Source organism: Leptonotus elevatus, chromosome 3, assembly GCF_054856555.1.
Source record: "Leptonotus elevatus isolate MCC_2025b chromosome 3, RoL_Lele_1.0, whole genome shotgun sequence".
NCBI classification, from domain to species: Eukaryota; Metazoa; Chordata; class Actinopteri; order Syngnathiformes; family Syngnathidae; genus Leptonotus; species Leptonotus elevatus.
The window spans coordinates 20,369,690-20,387,313 of record NC_141241.1 but is presented as its reverse complement, the minus strand read 5'-3'; the positions used below and the strand labels follow the sequence as shown (position 1 = coordinate 20,387,313).

The 17,624-nt window shown below is 39.3% G+C and overlaps 1 protein-coding gene across 10 annotated transcripts in view; it reads right to left on the bottom strand.

Moving 5' to 3' along the window:
* Nucleotides 1-17,624, bottom strand: part of baz2ba (bromodomain adjacent to zinc finger domain, 2Ba) — a 102,648-nt gene that overhangs the window by 29,910 nt on the left and 55,114 nt on the right. For all 10 annotated transcript variants that reach the window (XM_086070908.1, XM_086070907.1, XM_086070914.1 and 7 more), the window contains exons 3-10: nt 16,653-16,832; nt 8,934-9,125; nt 8,682-8,843; nt 7,320-7,507; nt 7,004-7,213; nt 5,054-5,659; nt 2,942-3,692; nt 343-612 (exon numbers count right to left, since the gene is read on the bottom strand). In XM_086070908.1, the coding sequence (XP_085927034.1) occupies nt 343-612; nt 2,942-3,692; nt 5,054-5,659; nt 7,004-7,213; nt 7,320-7,507; nt 8,682-8,843; nt 8,934-9,125; nt 16,653-16,830 (2,557 nt within the window). In that variant the 5' untranslated portion in view covers nt 16,831-16,832. The remainder of the gene's footprint in view (nt 1-342; nt 613-2,941; nt 3,693-5,053; nt 5,660-7,003; nt 7,214-7,319; nt 7,508-8,681; nt 8,844-8,933; nt 9,126-16,652; nt 16,833-17,624) is intronic.

Sequence of the window (17,624 nt, the reverse complement as noted above, 5' to 3'; positions counted from 1 at the left end):
CTGCTTTGGCTGAAAATATGTCCTACTTTCTCTGATGTGGGTAAGTAATCTTTACACACAGATACTGTGGTGCCAAAAGACTACTCTCACAGGCATGCCACTACAAGACCTTGACTCTCCGGTTACTGCCTTTGTACTCTTCTAACGATTCCTACTTCAACATATTGTGTTATAGAGCATAGGTCACGCTCGATTCTTCAGCTTTTCTTTGCGGTATCGTTTTTGGCTTTAATGATGATAAAGTGAACATCTGCTGCTTGCAACAAGTCAGCAGGAGGTACCAAACCAATCTTCATCCCTCTTTTCTCCCAATGAGTCGGCATCAGATAGTTCATGCATTACCTAATGGAGAGGCTAGGCTGTAGGAGGAAGAGCCAGGAGAGCTGTGATAGGCCAAGGCACTGGAGCTGGTGACAATAGCGGGCGTCTTGATGACCTGGAGATTGAGAGGGGAGCAGCTGGTTGCCGTGTGATTGGCTGAGGTGTTCAGTAGTTCTGGGCCTTTGGTTAGCCTGCGGGGAGTCGTTTCTTTCTTTGACGAGCCGGATGACAGCGACTTGGAGTCCTTCGCTTTCTTCCCAGAGATGTCACTGTCGGAGTTGCTGTCTGACTCTAGACATACGAAAACAGGAGATCACAATAAGCACGGGCAACCGGCTCTGTATTATAGATTATAGATTTTGAGGTGCTTTCATATTTTTTATGGGTTTTTACAATATACAGACAAGCAATTCAAATGTTATATTTACACCCTCAGTGTAGCTGCAGCATGTTTGGCAGCACTTAGAACTACTGGGTGATATGCGGTATATTTCAGAGCAAGAAGGAAGATGCAGAGAAGGTCCCGAACTAAGCTCCAGTAATAGCTGTTGCTGCCAAAGAGCAAAGTGTATATATGCCTTTTAAGTGTAGTATGCGCCGTTTGTATGTATGTATTCCTGCTCTGCATGTTTTTGATAGCCCATCTACGGCATTTGACATTATATGCTATCATTAAGCTAACAGAGATTTGTTAGACAAATTATATGGTTTGGTTAAACATTTTAGTGTTTAAATATAAGTTTAATGTAATTATATTTTGTTGAATACTCTGTATGTGCTGCTGCTCCACAAGTTTTAAAGAGTTGTTTGCAGGTTTATAAATGAATGCTAATTTTCATTACCCAGTCTTAGAGCATTTACGCGATGTTAGCAGTAAGCTCGCGGACAAGAAATTGTATGGTTTAGTTCATCATTTTGGTCAGTTTTACAGTGGACTTCTACTAAGTGTGACGGACAGGATGAAGCAAACTGTTATGCCTCTTATTTGGAGAACTGTGTCAGCAAGCCTTTTTGTTTCCACAAAATATCGTTTTACAATATAGGCACTATAACAATACTAAAATAAAACTGTTCTAATTACCTTAAGTGTTTTTGTAATAGTTTCAAATGTGTGGCACGGGTAACAATATATATTTATAAAAGGTTTTTCACCTTTTGCAAGTGGTTCTTGACAGTTTTTAAGGGATGCTCACAGAACATAACACATTCTGTTACTACTGTTGTGATGCTTTTACGTCTTTCATATGATTGTTTTTAACGTAATAACACCAATCTTTTGTAAATTAGGTGATATAAACAAAATAATATATGTTGGTCAAAGAGCAAAGTTTTTCCACCAGTGTGAATGTTATTTTAAATGGGCTTTTACTTGTACAGTGCTTCTCTTCCTTCAAGGTACTTATTTTAACACTTTCTCCTCATTCACTTTTTGATGTAGTATCGGGATTAAATAGTGTTTCAACATGGTCACATGGCTCAAAATTTCGAGCTAGGCAAACAACCAATGTGCCATTTGAGCCATGTTGTAAAGCTTCACATAAAAATCTGTCTCAATTCTTCAAGGGACTATTGATCCATTACTCCTTGATGGCTCAAGTTACAGTACTTGGGAAGGAATTATGACATGCTGTCACACTTCTCAACCCAAAAGTGCAAACATGCTTGATTTGTGACAAGTAGACCACACAGGAGCTGTAATAGTTAAAGCTCCTAGGAATTGTGCACAGTACCTTGCAAGGACTTGCTGTGGACGATAATGAAAATTAACATTCAGTACATGGTAAAAAAAAAAAGAAAAAAAAAAAAAGAAAAGATGGAGAATCGTATGACAATCTCCAACTTAAGGCATCAAGTTGCCAGTTATGGTTTTCCACAGAGGGACGGACGTTATGACTGAAAATCCAAAAATAATGATGTGTGTAAAAATATAATACACATCATACTATTGTGCATATCTAAATTATGTAGATACATATATCCCTGCATTTCATTGTTATATTTATTTTTAACATTTAATTAGATGAAGCTAGAGCACACACAGTGATTCAAACTATGTTAAGAAGGGATTCGATGAAAAAAGTAAATGAATTTTCTGCCATTAGTAAATGAATTTACCAGATCATTAGTCCATTTTTGATAATTGGGTGCAATTTCATGTAATATTCGTAATTTTCAAAAGAGGCATTTAATGGCTTACTGCGCACCAGTGGAGCAAACGAATGACACAATTTGGATTTTAAGTGAAGCGACCCTCTGCTGAAGATGAGGAATACAATTTTATTTTAAGAAGTGGAAACTCCAGTTTGTCAGCTGAAAAAAAGAGTGTAATATTAACAATTTAAGGGAAAAAGGTGGTAAATTTAAGTTTTGAGAACATTTTAAACATACCAGTTGTGCAAACTGGAATTTGTAGTGACAGAAATAAAGTAAATTTTATACAAATGACAAGAACTGATGATCAAAAACTTTATCCAGTAAAAGAAGCACAATATATATACATATATATATATATATATTGCTACAAAACAAGCTCAAAGGTTATCAAAATCAAAAATGGCCCAAGGGTTTAACGTAAGTGTTAAAAGTGTCAAATACGGCTGCACAAAAAAAGCACCTATACCTGACAAGCTGTCATCAGAGTCGTCATCCTCTTCCTCCTCCTCTTCAAGGTCATCATCCTCATCATCTTCATCATCGCCCGAGTCATCAGATTCCTTATTAGCGGGAAGACCGGCCGCGGGGTTACAATTACCGGGTATCCCCACCCCAGGAATGCCAAAACCGGGGATGCCGACTCCCGGGATCCCGATCCCCGATTCTCCTCCACGAAACAAATCCACTAAAGACTGTACTAAATGATTCTGAGAGAATCCTTTCCAGTTCGGTAAAGTCCCCGTTTGTACCGGTCCTTGTGCCGGGCCTGGGGTCTGTCCCTTCCCCTTTGGGATTTTGCTCTTTCTGGATCCATAGCTGGCGGCATGAGGTGAGGTAGTAGGCGGCTGCGACGGAAGCCCGGCCTGGGCGCTTGTTTGGGTCCTACTCGCCCCTGTGCTAAGATTGACAGGCATTGACCCACCATCAGAGTCGCGCTGAGGGGACTTGCCTTGAGAGGGAGAGTTTTTGCGAGGTTTGGTGATGAGGGCCAAAGGTGCGTCCTGAGTGGTGCTTTGGATGACTCCATTAGGTTGATTAGGTTCAGGAAGCCCGAGCAGGGCGCTCGAGAGGAAGAGGTTGGAGTGATTGTTCTGGGGTGGAGGAGGAGGCAAAGCGGGTGGCAACGGAGAAGAAGACAGAGACTTCCCTTTGGGAGACTTGTTTGGCCCCTGCTTCCTTAGCTCAGCTGGGAACGTCTGCCCTTGGGACATGAGAGTCTGGGAACAGGAGAAGAGGGGAGAGAAAACAAGAAGAGGCAGGGAGTCGAGGGGGGATGGCAAAAACGAGAGGCACAATGAAAGGTCAGAAGAAAAATGGGGAAAATGGAACAAAGTGCAGTTGCTCGAGCTGTCAGTTTGTATCACTGTTGATTGTTTGAGCAGCTGACTAGCTTATACACTGACAGCAAGGTTCCTTTTGTCTGTCTTGAAAAAAGGTTACGTTTTTGCATTGCACTTTCAAACAAATGTGATATGAAGTGAAACAAATCAATTTCATAGACCGTGAAATACAGTAAAATTGCTGAGAACCACAGGGGGAATTTAGGCCACTGTAAGCCTCTGTACGCTTGTAAAAGGGAAAAAAGGCAAATAAGACACACACAATAAGATGATCTCATTGCCTTTAGCCAATTGTTGCCATGCTGTCATTCAAATGTAATCTTAACAGCATAATTTTTGCTTTGAAAACGGTCTAAAAATCTTTGAAACACAAATTTGATTAGATTCATGTATCAACTAGCAGTACCATGATGGCCAGTATAGTATACTTAAAGGTTACAAGTGCTTCCTATGGAAGCATAATGGTTCATTAACTGTAAAACAGATAATTCAGTCAAGAAACAACATCATGCTGAGAAACATTGTTGCTGAGCCTAATTGTTTTGCCAATCTGATGATTTAGGAAATGCAATGATATTACAGTGACAACACAATGTTATTTTAGCTTCATAATTTTTTTTCCTGTCAATGGTTTCTTGTTTGAAACGACAAATGTTTGGGAGCAAGATTGAGAGGTTGATAATGCTTAATGAACTGCACACAAGAAATAGTAATGGCGGGGAACCTGAGCTATATCATATCATGCTTCATCTTTGGCGCCTCTGCTATACTGCCGATTATCTAGCGATTTTTTAAATTTTATTTTTGCTGCTGCAGATATTTGAAGGTTTTTAATTGCCATAACCTCACTGCTAATTTACTGTACATTCACCCGTCAATTATTACATTATAAGCCCTATTTTCATTTCAAACAGGCGCATCTTTATTTTCATGACGGCACAAGTCTAGTTTATCATGTTTGGAACCACATTGCACCTCGTTGGGCATTTTGGCACACGGAGCCGCCGTGCCCCCATCACATCTGGCAATTTGGTGACAAAAAGTAGACTAGATTTTCAACTTGCAAAAAGCAGGTCTAAGTGGTGGTGCAATGCAATTCTGGGGGCTTTTATTTTTATTTATTTTTTTAAATGGTCACTTATCACAGGTAGGTCTGGACCATGTACAATGCGAAATAAAAGTAACTGTGTGATTGCTCGGCTTTCTCTTAATAAATTCAAATGAGTTAGTTGGCTTACCTGTTTCAGTCTAAACTCATTGATCTGTGTAAGTGAGTCTTCTAGCAGTTTCCTCCTGTTGTTGGCTTTGGCACTGCCCGTAGCAGCGTACTGAGGTGGCTTCAGTGAGGACTTGTGGGGGCTCGTTACAGATGAGGTCAAAGTGAAATCCTTCGGGGAGGTAGACAGCGGGAAGGCCGAGGATGGGGGAGAGGGCACCGAAACAGGCTTGGGGGAGGAGGAGAGGGAGAGGGGCAGGTGCTGAGGGGACAAGGAGGAGGAGGGCAGCAGTTTGGGACGTTTGGGAGATGCAGAGCTGGCGAGCATATTTGGAGAGTGGGTGAGAGCGATGGGGGAGGAAGACTGAGAGGACTCCCTGTGGGGCTGGCTGAGGAGTGCCAGTGACTTTGAGTTGGCAGCCAGACCAGTGGACTGGATCACACTGAAGTGTTGTTCTGGTCTGGATCTGGAAGAGTGTATAGCCAGTGGTGACAAGACAGGGGGAGACACAGAGTGGGCTATGGGAATCAGGGTTGGGGGGTTGGAAGGGATTGTTGGGATGTGGTTGTCCTGGGCTTCTGCAGTGTGGACCCCAGAGTTTGTCTTTCCAGTGATTGGTATCAGAACCTGGGGAGGAAACAGGCATTTAAAAAGCCATCTTAAACTAAGGAGTTATGAACTACTTCAGCAAATGTTGATCCTCAGCCAAGCACATTCGGCATGAAATTGTATTCATTTATTCCCAACAGTGTTAGTTTCATAATGTTACCTTGCCTACACTGCTTCCAGTACTTGTACGCGGATGTTTTTTTTTTTTGTCCAATCAGATCTTAGCCTCTTTGTGTTGCTATGTCATCTAATCTGCCCATGTCTTTTAGAATCAGTAGTGCTAGCTACCAGATCTTGTCCTCTGATTGGTCAAAGCAAACCTGTTACAGGCAAGTTTGACTACCTAAGCACATCTGTATCCTTCTGCCAAGTCAACCCAAATTTTTTCTTTGCAATAATATTTACTATGCTACCCCAGTAGTCTAAACAAGGTTTTCTGATTAATATTGCATTTATGAAATAGGAAGTAAGCAACAAAATCCACCCGTTTTTATCAATATCGGGGGCGGACATTTTGCCCCTTGCCGTAGACTGAAAATGACATCAGTTGCTCAGGATTCAAGTAACAACCAATCTCGGCTCAGCTTGCGGACGTTACACGACCAAACTCAAAAATTAGTTGAGCCGTGAGGTTCTGAATGAACCCCTGCCCGGTTCTTTTATCTTTAATGCTCGTAATATACTAACAGTAACGACCAGAAGACTGCATATTCTCAGTTGAACTATTTACTGGATGCAAGAAAGATCAAGTACACAGTTGTGGAGCCCTTTTCTTTTAATATGCTATGTCTTGGCCACTCACCCACACAGGGGGTGGCACAGCCTAGCAAATGAGAAAATGTGTGACCTGATGGTCTTAACAGGTTTCAACTGGATAAATGTGCCAGAGTGAAGATAGATAGGAAGACGCCACGCCAGGACAGGTCACAGCAAAACAACGGCCTATCTCAAATCACCTATCTAATCTAGGCCTAATCTAACAGGTCGTTACTTGAGTTCTGAACAACTGTGATGCCATTTTCAGTTGAAAGAAAGTGCCAAAATGGCCGCCCCCTGAGATGGATAAAAACAGATGGATTTTGCTGCTTAATTCATATTTCACAATATTAATCAGAATGCCGTGTTTAGACTAGTAAGAAAATTTTGGGTTGACTTCCCCTTAATACATTTTTTGTCATGTTATTAGATAAATATTGATTTGCTGCTCCAGTTGCTTGCTGTTATTATAAAGTGTCTTTGTATAGATTTATGGTTTCTAACTTTCTATAATTGCAACGTTGGTACTAAAAGGAGGATTAATTAGTTATCAGTCCCCACTGAAGGCCAAGGTGCCCGCCACTCACGTTTACCATTCATATTTACCTTTGCTTTCTTTTTTATCTGTTTCTCCGAGTCAGACAGTTCACTCTGTCTGTCTTCCTCCTCATCCTCGTCTTCATCATCGTCCTCTTCATCATCTTCCGCGAGGTCCTCCAAATCACTGCTAAGGGACCCATCGCTTGAGCTGTCTGAAGATGTGCCTGTTTCACTGTTACTGATGCCAGGAGCATCTGCTGCTTTCTTACGTTGCCTCTGAGTTGAGAAAAGGACACAATAATCATCACTATCTTCATTTGACATAGAGTATGGTAAATAGGTTGTTTGTTTTAACTGGTAAAATTATTACAGTACAACTTACCCTTTCCTTAGCTTTCAGAGCATGTTTTTCCACAATCTTAGCTGGGCTATTCTGACAGGGACTACTGGAGTGCTCTGCTTTTTTGGTTAGATTGGTTGATGCCTGGACAGGGTTTGGACTTATGCAAAAGCTCCCAGGCTGCTTTGCAGGTGGACAGACACTGCTGCCATTTACCGCGCCATTCACCCCTTCAAACATAAAGAAGAATATTTGTTTCACCTAATAACTTCTCAGAGAATGTGGATACACAGTCTAATAAAATATCTGAAACCAAGTACAGAATGGACTGAGGCAAATATTGATTTGAGCATCTAACTCATCAGACCCGCTGGCTGCAAAATATACAAGGGCAATACTAACGGCTAACATAATAAAAGAGAACAAAGATTGAGAGGAAAACCACAAGGTGTGTGTGGCTGGATCAAGAACAACTAATGTGCCTTTAAAATGGGATAACTGATCAGGAGAAGGGAGGATTATTGTGAAATTTGGCTACTGTGAAAACTACAGGCAAATGTCACTTCCGTTATATACAATTGTGATTAATATTTTGTGGAAAAAATGTCTGCATTTGTGCATGAACAGCATAAATAGATATGGAGCATGACTTTTCCCTTGTAGTGAGAGACCGCAGCAATTCTGAAGAATATCCTTCAGTTTACATCTGAGAGTCTAAATGATTAACTCCCAAAGAGTTTTGCTTTTTCCTGCTTTTTAAAAATAAAATAAATAAATACATATTTTTGCTGTGATGCTACCAAGGCGGAGGAGGAGAAGACAAGAAGAAGAAGGCAAAGATAAAAATGTGATGATCAAAAAAACAGAAATACAACTTTTGGTAATGAAACAGTCTCTTAAACTATACCTTCCCAAGCACAAGCAGTAACGTCACTTTTATATTTTCACTTAATTTGATATACTTGAAATCCTGCTTTTAAGTCATATAAATAGCACTACTGGACTTTTTTTTTTTTTACTAGTAAGACAGTCATACTGTACTAGATAGTTGTGTGCACTAGTCATCCTAGTATTGTGCTGAATTGTCGTAATAGTAATGACGGGCATACTTGTGCAAGGAGCTTAAACTGGATATTAAAAGTATTAAAGAAATGCTGTCCAGCTTTTAGTTTTATGATGCTGGAGTGAATGATTTAAGTTTCCACCATTTCATGCGGAAAATTCTGCTAAATCCAAATGAATCTATTGATTAGCCTTCTGCAATGTATTGTGCTTGTCCGTCATTTTTTCACTGCAAATTTCTGACTTGCAAACATTTCATTTTACTTACTACTGCAACATGAAATGGAAATGTGATGAAACATGCTATCCATCATTAAAGCAAATGAGTCTTGTGTGACATACCTTTAGGTGGCTCTTGGCTATTCTTGCTGGGCATTCTAATCTGAACAGGACTGGCGCTATGGTTTGGCTGAATATGGGGGGTAAAAAATGGAGGAAAACCTATGAAAGAAGGAAGAAAGGCAGCGGCTCCTCGCCCATGGGCTTCAGCAGCTCGCCACCACTCTGTCAAGAGGGGAATCAACACTGTGTTACACAATTCAAGGAACAAAAATCAGTTGGTTCCTGTGTTTTTTCACCCCCACCCCAGCTTACCAGACAAGGCTCCTAGCTGGGGGTGGGCAGCCAGAGCAGCTGACATGCCTAGGGAGCCAAGGCCTCCAAACTCCGGCCTGCCCACTCCAGCAGTGTAGAGGGCCCCAAAGGCTGGGTGGTTCACCAGAGGAAAGGCACTTGACAATGTGGAGCCAATGAAGGGCTGCTCTCCTGCTGCTCCAAACAGACGGCCTGGGACAAATCAACCAAAGTGGAAGCATTCAAATGTGGTCATAGTTGTGTATGTAGAATAAGTGCTCTAAACCTTTGAAGTTGGAAACTTTCCATGTGAGTACAGGTACATTTGCATTTAATCTTTTACAACTGATTTCAAAAAAAAAAAATCGGGACAATTTGTGTTCAACATATCTCCAATATATTTTATTAAAAGTCATTTGAGGGCAGTTTTATTCTCTTGTATTTAAGCACAGTGTTACGACTTACAAAAATATTAAATATACTTTTTAGGAATAAAACTGCATGGTTTTGAGAAAAAATTCTGTCCTACTAGGCTACTTTTACTGTTAGTCGCAATGGTGGTATTTCCTTTTAGGTGGGACTTGGTATAAGATTTTGAAAACCACAGATAGAGACTTTTTTTGAACACTCTGAGCCATAAACTGAAGAATTTGAGGATACTGACCAACTGCATCAGCATGAAAGTCTATACGGGTGGAAATGTGTCATCATCCTGGACTATTGTGTACTAGTATGAGCTCTAGGTTTCCAAATGTCAGAACACGGAAATACATCGAGATACTTTTTGCATGGGTGAGAAAAAAATGTGTGTATAACCATTTCCTATCCTTTTGGTATTCAATTTCTACGCAGAAGAATACTTCATCAACATCATCGTCGCCGAGATTTTTCCTGAGCACAATCATTTCCGACAGGGGCGGCTGCCACGTATTACCTCCTCCAGGAGTCAGATGCAATTTGGTGTGAGCATATTTCATGCAAATTCAATTTCTGCTCTAGAAAAGGAGAGCACGCCTGCATGATGCCTCTGCATAAGCAAGTAATACAGATGCGGGGAAAGTGATGACTGAAGAAAAGGAGTGTGTTGTGCAAGGTGCAGATAAATATGTCAAACTACTATGCACATACACACACTAAAAAAAAGGTAAAACACATTTGCAGAACTGGATTTTTTAAACTTATGCACGATGGATAAAGCTGTTTGAGCATTTATCCGATACCCATCTTAAGGTCCATGTACTTCTGAGGTTTTTGCCCTCACTACGTAGGCCTAATTTAGTCGAGAATTGGTGCAATGCTAACATGCTAGCAGTTGTTTTGCTAGCAAGACAGCCACCAGTGAACAGAAAAGAACTGAGGCAAATCGAAAAGTATTTTACTTACGCTGGCCCGTTCGTTATAAATGTAGTTATCAAGAAAATTAAACACTTTTTTTTTAACACTTTCAAATATGTCAAGAATTCATCTATTTGACTGGGTTTCACTTCCACTTACATTAAAACAGCGTAGACGAGTACTTTATTTAATTTTGCATTTATTGGACTTTAAACTGGTAGACATACTGTAGGCCCTAATTTAAGTATGTTCCTGCTTTTGAAAAATATACATTAAAAAAAGTGCCAGACAGTTCAACAACATTGCTTTAAACACTTGTAAATTAAATATATAAAACATAATTACTATGTTTTTAAAATACATCAATAACAACAATAAAAATAATAGTCGGTATTTTAGAACTTTTGATATTAATTGTACTTTATTGGGCATCAATACAGTGGAACCTCAAGTTAACAGACCCAGAAAAAACTGACTCCGGATTTAACAAACAGAAAATAAGTATCCAGTCCACCCAAAACACAGCTTTGTATTGTAACTATCATTGTCTATCAGTTCCATAATTAGCCGCCATTAGACACTGCGCTGGCGTAATAAAGAATGGTACGCATATTTCCGGCTTGTGCCGCTGTTGTCACAGACAAAATAGACTAGAGCATGCTCACAGATGTGCCTCAGTGGTGGCCATGTTGGTACAGCATGGACAACTTTCTCAACAAAGGCAATGCGTGGACATATGTGGTTGCTGCTGGTTCTGGTGACAGTCAAAGGCAAGCAAACTTTTGTAATAGTTTCAAGCTTTTTTCTATTGATTTAAAATGGCAAAGTTTTCAGGTCACAAAGGTTCCACTGTATAGTGTGTCTGTAAAAAATAAAGAAAAGGCCTCTCGGTTTCACTGAAGCAACCCCCTTTGCTCCTGGCTGTTTTATTGGATTTTGACTGATTTTGCAAGGCCCACAGAATATTGTGTTCTATTGCTATAAAAACATGGAAAATACCAAAATAAAGATTAGAGTCTCTTCTTTCATCAGGAAAAAAAGTATATTTGTATCTGTTTCCGTTTTTGCAGCAATTAGCATTAGAATATAGCTAAGTTTCATCATTATTCACAAACCTTTTGAAAATACTGGAGAAAAGAGCTTGTTGCAACATGGCCCTGATTGATCTCTTATACTCTGCTGCCACCTGCTGGCCGTTTTTGTAATAACTACCATTGCTTAAAAAACAATGTAAAAATACATTTTAAAATAGTTTTTGTACGTTTTTGAGAGCAAATTAGTTAATTTATTATTGAAAAAGTAATGCTCATCAGTAATGTCGTAACTTTTAATGTCGTTACTACCATCACTGCTTCTTGTGCTAGTAAGACAGTCAGATTCTACTCGTGCGCTGCATGTCCTTCGAGTGACAAACAGAATACATAGCTGGACCTTAAGAGTATATTGGATATTGAATGAATGCTCAAATGGCTTTCCACTGTAATTCTTAAGCAACAATCAGGGTTGACGTATGCGTGTGTCGCCCTTTGGGTTTGCTTCAAGGCCCTTGTCGAGCTCAAAGACAGCAAAATGTGCCTTGTGAATGTCATTAGAATATGTTGAATATGTAACGCCAGCCCGGGTTACGGTGTGTAAAGATAAACGACTGCAATGCAAACCCCCGGAAAAGGCCAACATACGCAGCATTGGCTTACGCCTGCGGTGCCCGCCCCTCCACATCAACACCCCCACAGCAGGCTCAGCCCTTCCATTCCCAGGCAACACAAAGTGACATCTGCAAATGCCTCTTCATTATTAATGCAGGCTTCCGGAAGGCGAATAATTAAATCTGAAAAAATTTCAAGTGAGGAACGACATAGCTTGGATGTACCTACTCTCTCACTCACTCTCTCGCCCTCGTTCTCATTCTGTTTCAACCCTCCCTCCACTCTGACAAACTGCACCGCCCGCTTTTTTCATGTTTGGATGCTGCCGAAGGGGGATTAATTTGTTGTTTGTTGCAGTCAATCAAATTTCCACAGACAGATTTAAGTTAATTGCATCCGTGAGTTGATCCCAGAAGGAGAGTGCTATGAGCGCAGATCAGCTTTTTATTCTCCAAGTGATATCCTCATCAATGACACGCGTGCACACACGTACCAGCCAATGATTGTTTTTGTGTATTAATGTTATTTTTCTCAAGTGTAAGAGGCACATTGAACCTTGAATCAAGGCCTGCACATACTGCCATGAATCTGCATCTTTGATCTTACCTGCTACCAGTACATTTGACATTCTTTCTTGTTCTTGCCTAAGAAGAGCCTTTTTTTCCTTTTAATTAAAATTGAAATGTAGAAGAAGAAAAAACGTACTTGACAGAAAACCTTTCATCCTAAATAGACATAATCTGGTATATAGTAAAGTTGTACCTCGACTTAAGAGTGACCAAACCAACACGTTTTTTTTAGTTAATTGCCATTCATACTTTAAGTTTACTGTATTTTGAACACAAATAGCACAACAAGTCGGCAGAAAATAATACTTGGTCCTATATTCTAAAAAAAATAATCATGTGAATGCATCTGACTTACTGAGTCACTTATTTGAGAAACCCTTCTTTGTTTGTGTCTGTATGACTATTATACTGCCACCCGATCTCCCACAAAATGCGAAAGTCCCCTGGAATGGCATTTCCATTTCAATCGGGACAGATAATTTGCGATATGAGTGTTTTGAGTTACGAGCACAATCAAGCAACGGATTCCACTGTAATTGCACACTGGAAAAAAAAGGTATTTTATTCAAAAAAGAAGAAGAAATAGTTTGCTTGCGATGAAAAAGCCCTTAGCTAGGCAATGGGAACGTTACAAGTCATGTAAAGAGTTGACAGATTAGATATGAGTGGGTGGATAAAAAAATTTTTTTTGGGGGGGCTACTGAAAAATACTGTGGTACCTTGACTTCAATACATGAGTTCCTGTCACTTATCTGAATTTGCTTTCCCCATTAAAATAATCCCTTCTAGCCCCCACACAAAAAACAACAACTATTTTACTCACTTAAGCTAAAGTTAATTTTATTGTTTGCTTTTTTCCCCCACGTTTGCTCATATTGTTTCTATGATTTAATGCTTTAATTCAATGGTCATAAGAAAGTTGTTTAAATGTTTAAAATGTAAAAAAAAAAAAATAAATAAAAAAGCAATACACAAAAGATTTTCAATGCAAGACTAACCAATATGAATTGATGGTGACCGGATGTTGTGAAGTTTTGCTCGCAACAAAAAGCTAAGCTAAACTAAAAAAAAAACTCAATTGGGGCACTTGTAAGTCAAGGTACAGCTGTATTCCGCTTTTAATTAAACATCGCTGGAAAGTGATGACTTGACAGAAAAGCTTTCAGCCTAAATGGACAGCATCTGGTACAATGTATAGTCGTTGCACAAAAAGGGATATTGTACAAAAGAAGTGGTTTGCTTGCAAAAAGTTCACAGAGCTTGCCCCGCATTTCATTTGATGCTCTGCCCAAAATCGCTTATCTCGAAAATCTGAGTTCACGTAATAGCACAGAGGGATCAGAATGATGTATAATGCATGAGGAAGGAGATGTTTTAATGGCGTCCTCTTCAGCGCAACACAGAGAGGACAAGGGAAAGCAAAAACATGCTGCTTAATTTTACGCTTTCTTTCCTTTATCTTGTAACAGAAAAATTGGGTTCTGTTCCAGGAAAAGACTGGATGCATGCAAATCCCTGCCCAATGTGATTTGCAATGCGTGTGTCGATAGCAAGAGATTAAGTGAGGTGAGGTGAAAGAGTATGCACAAATCTTTTATTCTTTCCCACCAGGGATAATCAAAAATGCATCTTGTAAAAGTATGCACACTTCTCTAATGAGTTAAGAAGGTGAGCAAAGTATGGCCAGTGGGCTGGCTACATGCCAGCATTTAGATTATCAAAAGTCCCGTTTGTTAGTTGCTTTCATTTAACAGTTTTGGGCTAATTAAAATCCATAATCTAACCATTTTCTCAAGCACTTATCTTCACTAGGGTTGTGAGTGTACTGGAATCTATGCCAGCTGACATTGAGTGAGAGGTGGTGTACACCCCAGACTGGTCGCCAGTCAACTGCAGATCACATAAAGGCAAATAAACTGGAATTTTGCATTTGTTTATTCACTTCTCTAATTGGTTGAATATAATAAAATAAATAATTGTAAGAAATTAGTAAATTCATTATAATTAAATGATAATGTATATAATAAAACTAAAAAGTTGATTATTTTATTATTGAAAATAAAAACAATGTTATTATTATTTCCATTAAATTAGCCAATTGGTATAATTTGTATTAATTTATCTAATTAAATAATTAGGTAAATTATTTATTGCAAATACAAAAAAACATGTATAAAATAAAATAAAATATATAAACATTTTGTTTTACAACTAATATTCTCGTACTAGCTAAATAAACCAGTGTCATGTGATTGGCTGCCGACCAGTACAGGGTGTATCCCGCCTCGCGCCCAAAGATAGCTGAGACAACACACCCAATAATTGGGTGAGGATAAGCTGAAAGAAGATGGATGAATGGAAAATAAATCAGTTTTCATATACACTTAAGATTTTTGAGACATTTCGTTAAATAACTGGCTAATCTAATAATTGCAAATTGTATTGGCAAAATAAACCATATTCCATAAATATTTTACATTTGTTTTATTAAATGTATTTATTGTAAATTAAAATAAAATAAAAAAATCTTAATATTTTTGTCTTTGCAAAATTTAACATTTTACATTAAGGCTTTTTATTTTTATTGATTTATCAAAAACAATGGGAAAAGAATGGAATGGAAAAAAGAAAAAATAATGTTCCACATTTTTGTGTTCACCCCAAATTTTTTTTTTACATATGCTACTTATTTAATATTATTAAATCATTGCTTCATTAATTATAATTAAATTAATCCTAAATACTATATTTAAGACTGATTGAATATTTTTTCATCATCAAAATACATGGGCCCATCTGTCCGGTTTGTAAAATCAAATGGGGCCCTGGAGCACAAAAGTTTGCCCATCCTTGCAAAGTATTCTGGATAGGGCGTACACTGAGTGGATGACAAATGTTAAATCATGCAAGAAGAGGCTAGGCACTCTTTAACTTTCTCTCAAACACAGGCACACACTTGCACACAGACATACAGACACACTAATGCACATACAGTACATCCACATGCACACTGTGTCGTGCTGAGCTCGACTGAGGCAGCTGGAGCCGGAGAGCTGAATGTTGTCAGGAGACATGGCCAAGCATGTGTGTGTTTCTCACACAAAAGAAGCCCCTAATTGTTTGGGATTCATTAATGCAGCAGCTTTTCAATTGCAACCCAAGCTGTCAGCGAGGGGGGGAAAAAATCCTGGTAGTTGGGGTAGAGGTGTATTCATACACTAACTGTATAATTAATACGGCAGGAAACTCATTTTCATGCTAAAGAAAGGAGGATTCCAAAAGCTATCACGACATGAAGGTGACCACATTTGTCACTTTTAATGGTTTAGAATAGTGATTCGAAAAATGTGTTATGCGGAAGAATCCACTGAATTAAATGTACAAACTATGCAGAAGAAACCTTTTTGAAGTCCATTATGGTGCATTTGTTAAGTACAGTTCAGTTGTATGTATGTATGTACACTACATTTGCATTTAATATTTAACAACTGTCCATCCAGACATCCAACCTCTAACTTCTTGACAGTAGTACGATGTATGATGATAATAAAAATAAATTATAATTATATAATAAAAAATTGGCCGACTCTGATCCCATCTTGTGCATCTGGTTTGAGTTTTTCCGAAACAACTGCACACGAAAAAAAAAATGAGCATAACAAAAAACAACCATCAGAGACAGAAGGCGTGACTTACAAGGTGTCAATCATTTGCCACACGCTCATCCCGGGCACACGCCCGTGCTCAAATGATTGCCACCTTGTAATTCACGCCTTCTGTCTCAATCAGTTGCTTTTCCTCCCGCATGGTGGTTTCGTGCAGAGATAGCCTTTTTTTTTTTTTATACAGATTTAGGTTATCGTGTACTGTCAAGTCATAATGCCTTGTTTCAACAAATATGATAAAAAAAACATTTGCAACATGTAGGAACCATTTATGTGCAAATTAACAATTGAATAACTATTTATGCACAGTTTTCATTTTTACGTGTTAATGTTCAAACATGCATAATGTTACAGTGGCTTACAACAATGTTCAATGTACATGTATTTGATGACCACATAGGCCTACAAGCTACTGTATTTTACTTTGGTGCACAACGCATGGTGTGACTTCTTGAGCCGACTTGTTTTTATTGATTAAACTGACCAAAGATTGAGTTTTGACATACAAACTAAAGTGTTTCTTACCAGAGGTGCTAAGGGTGGATCCCAGAGCCGAGGGGCTCGGGGCCAGGCTGCTCTTTGAGTGGGGAGCGGGAGATGATGACGAGGAAGAGGAGGATGAGGAGGAAGAGGCCACAGGGGAGGAGGTGCGCGCAGCAGACAGGGTGGGCGCAGTGGAGGCCAGCCGCTCTCCAGACTCCATATCTGTCAAACACAATCCAATCAGCGGGGTTACAATAGCAAAAAACACACACACACACACACACACACACACTGTAGTGCACACACACATGCAAACAACCACACCTGCACAACATTTCCAGCTCATACACACACGCTGACACTTTTCCTTTCACATCTCACTTCCCCTGAACAATATTTCTATTTAGCCATGCTCACTGCCTCTCAGCTTCTATTGATTGTATGCGAGGTTGCAAGGAGAACGTCAGGCTAGGAGCCGATTGCGGACAACAAAGCACATTTTGACTTTGGGACACAAGAAAACGGCAGCTGTCCCAAATGCGGTCTCTGCTTTCGCACTGGTGGAAGTTGACATAAGATGTTGGGAGCAAAAAATACTCCAAAGCAAAATGCTCTATTATGATTTAGGGTTTCTAAATTTCGGGAATTTTCAAAGATGCAACATTTCATGGCGGGAATAAACCATGAATTTACAAAATTGATGGATAGGCTCTTAATAAGGAACTTAAATATTGTTGAGGAAATCATTTTTTAGCGTAATCCTGACTCAATCAGATTTCATGCAAGTACAGTGGTGCCCAGAGCACAATCTTTAGATATCCTGCCCTGTAAGTGAAGTGGAAATCCACAGCATGTGGGCAAGGAGAGCTATCTGTTTTGCGTGGATGTCTGCTTGAAAAAATACAATGTTTATTTTTATGCTTGTATGTGAAACCCTATGTGAAGATTATAATTCAGAGTATTTGGTAAAGTCCCCATCTTAACTTCCCCATGAAAATGTAACAGAAATGTCCC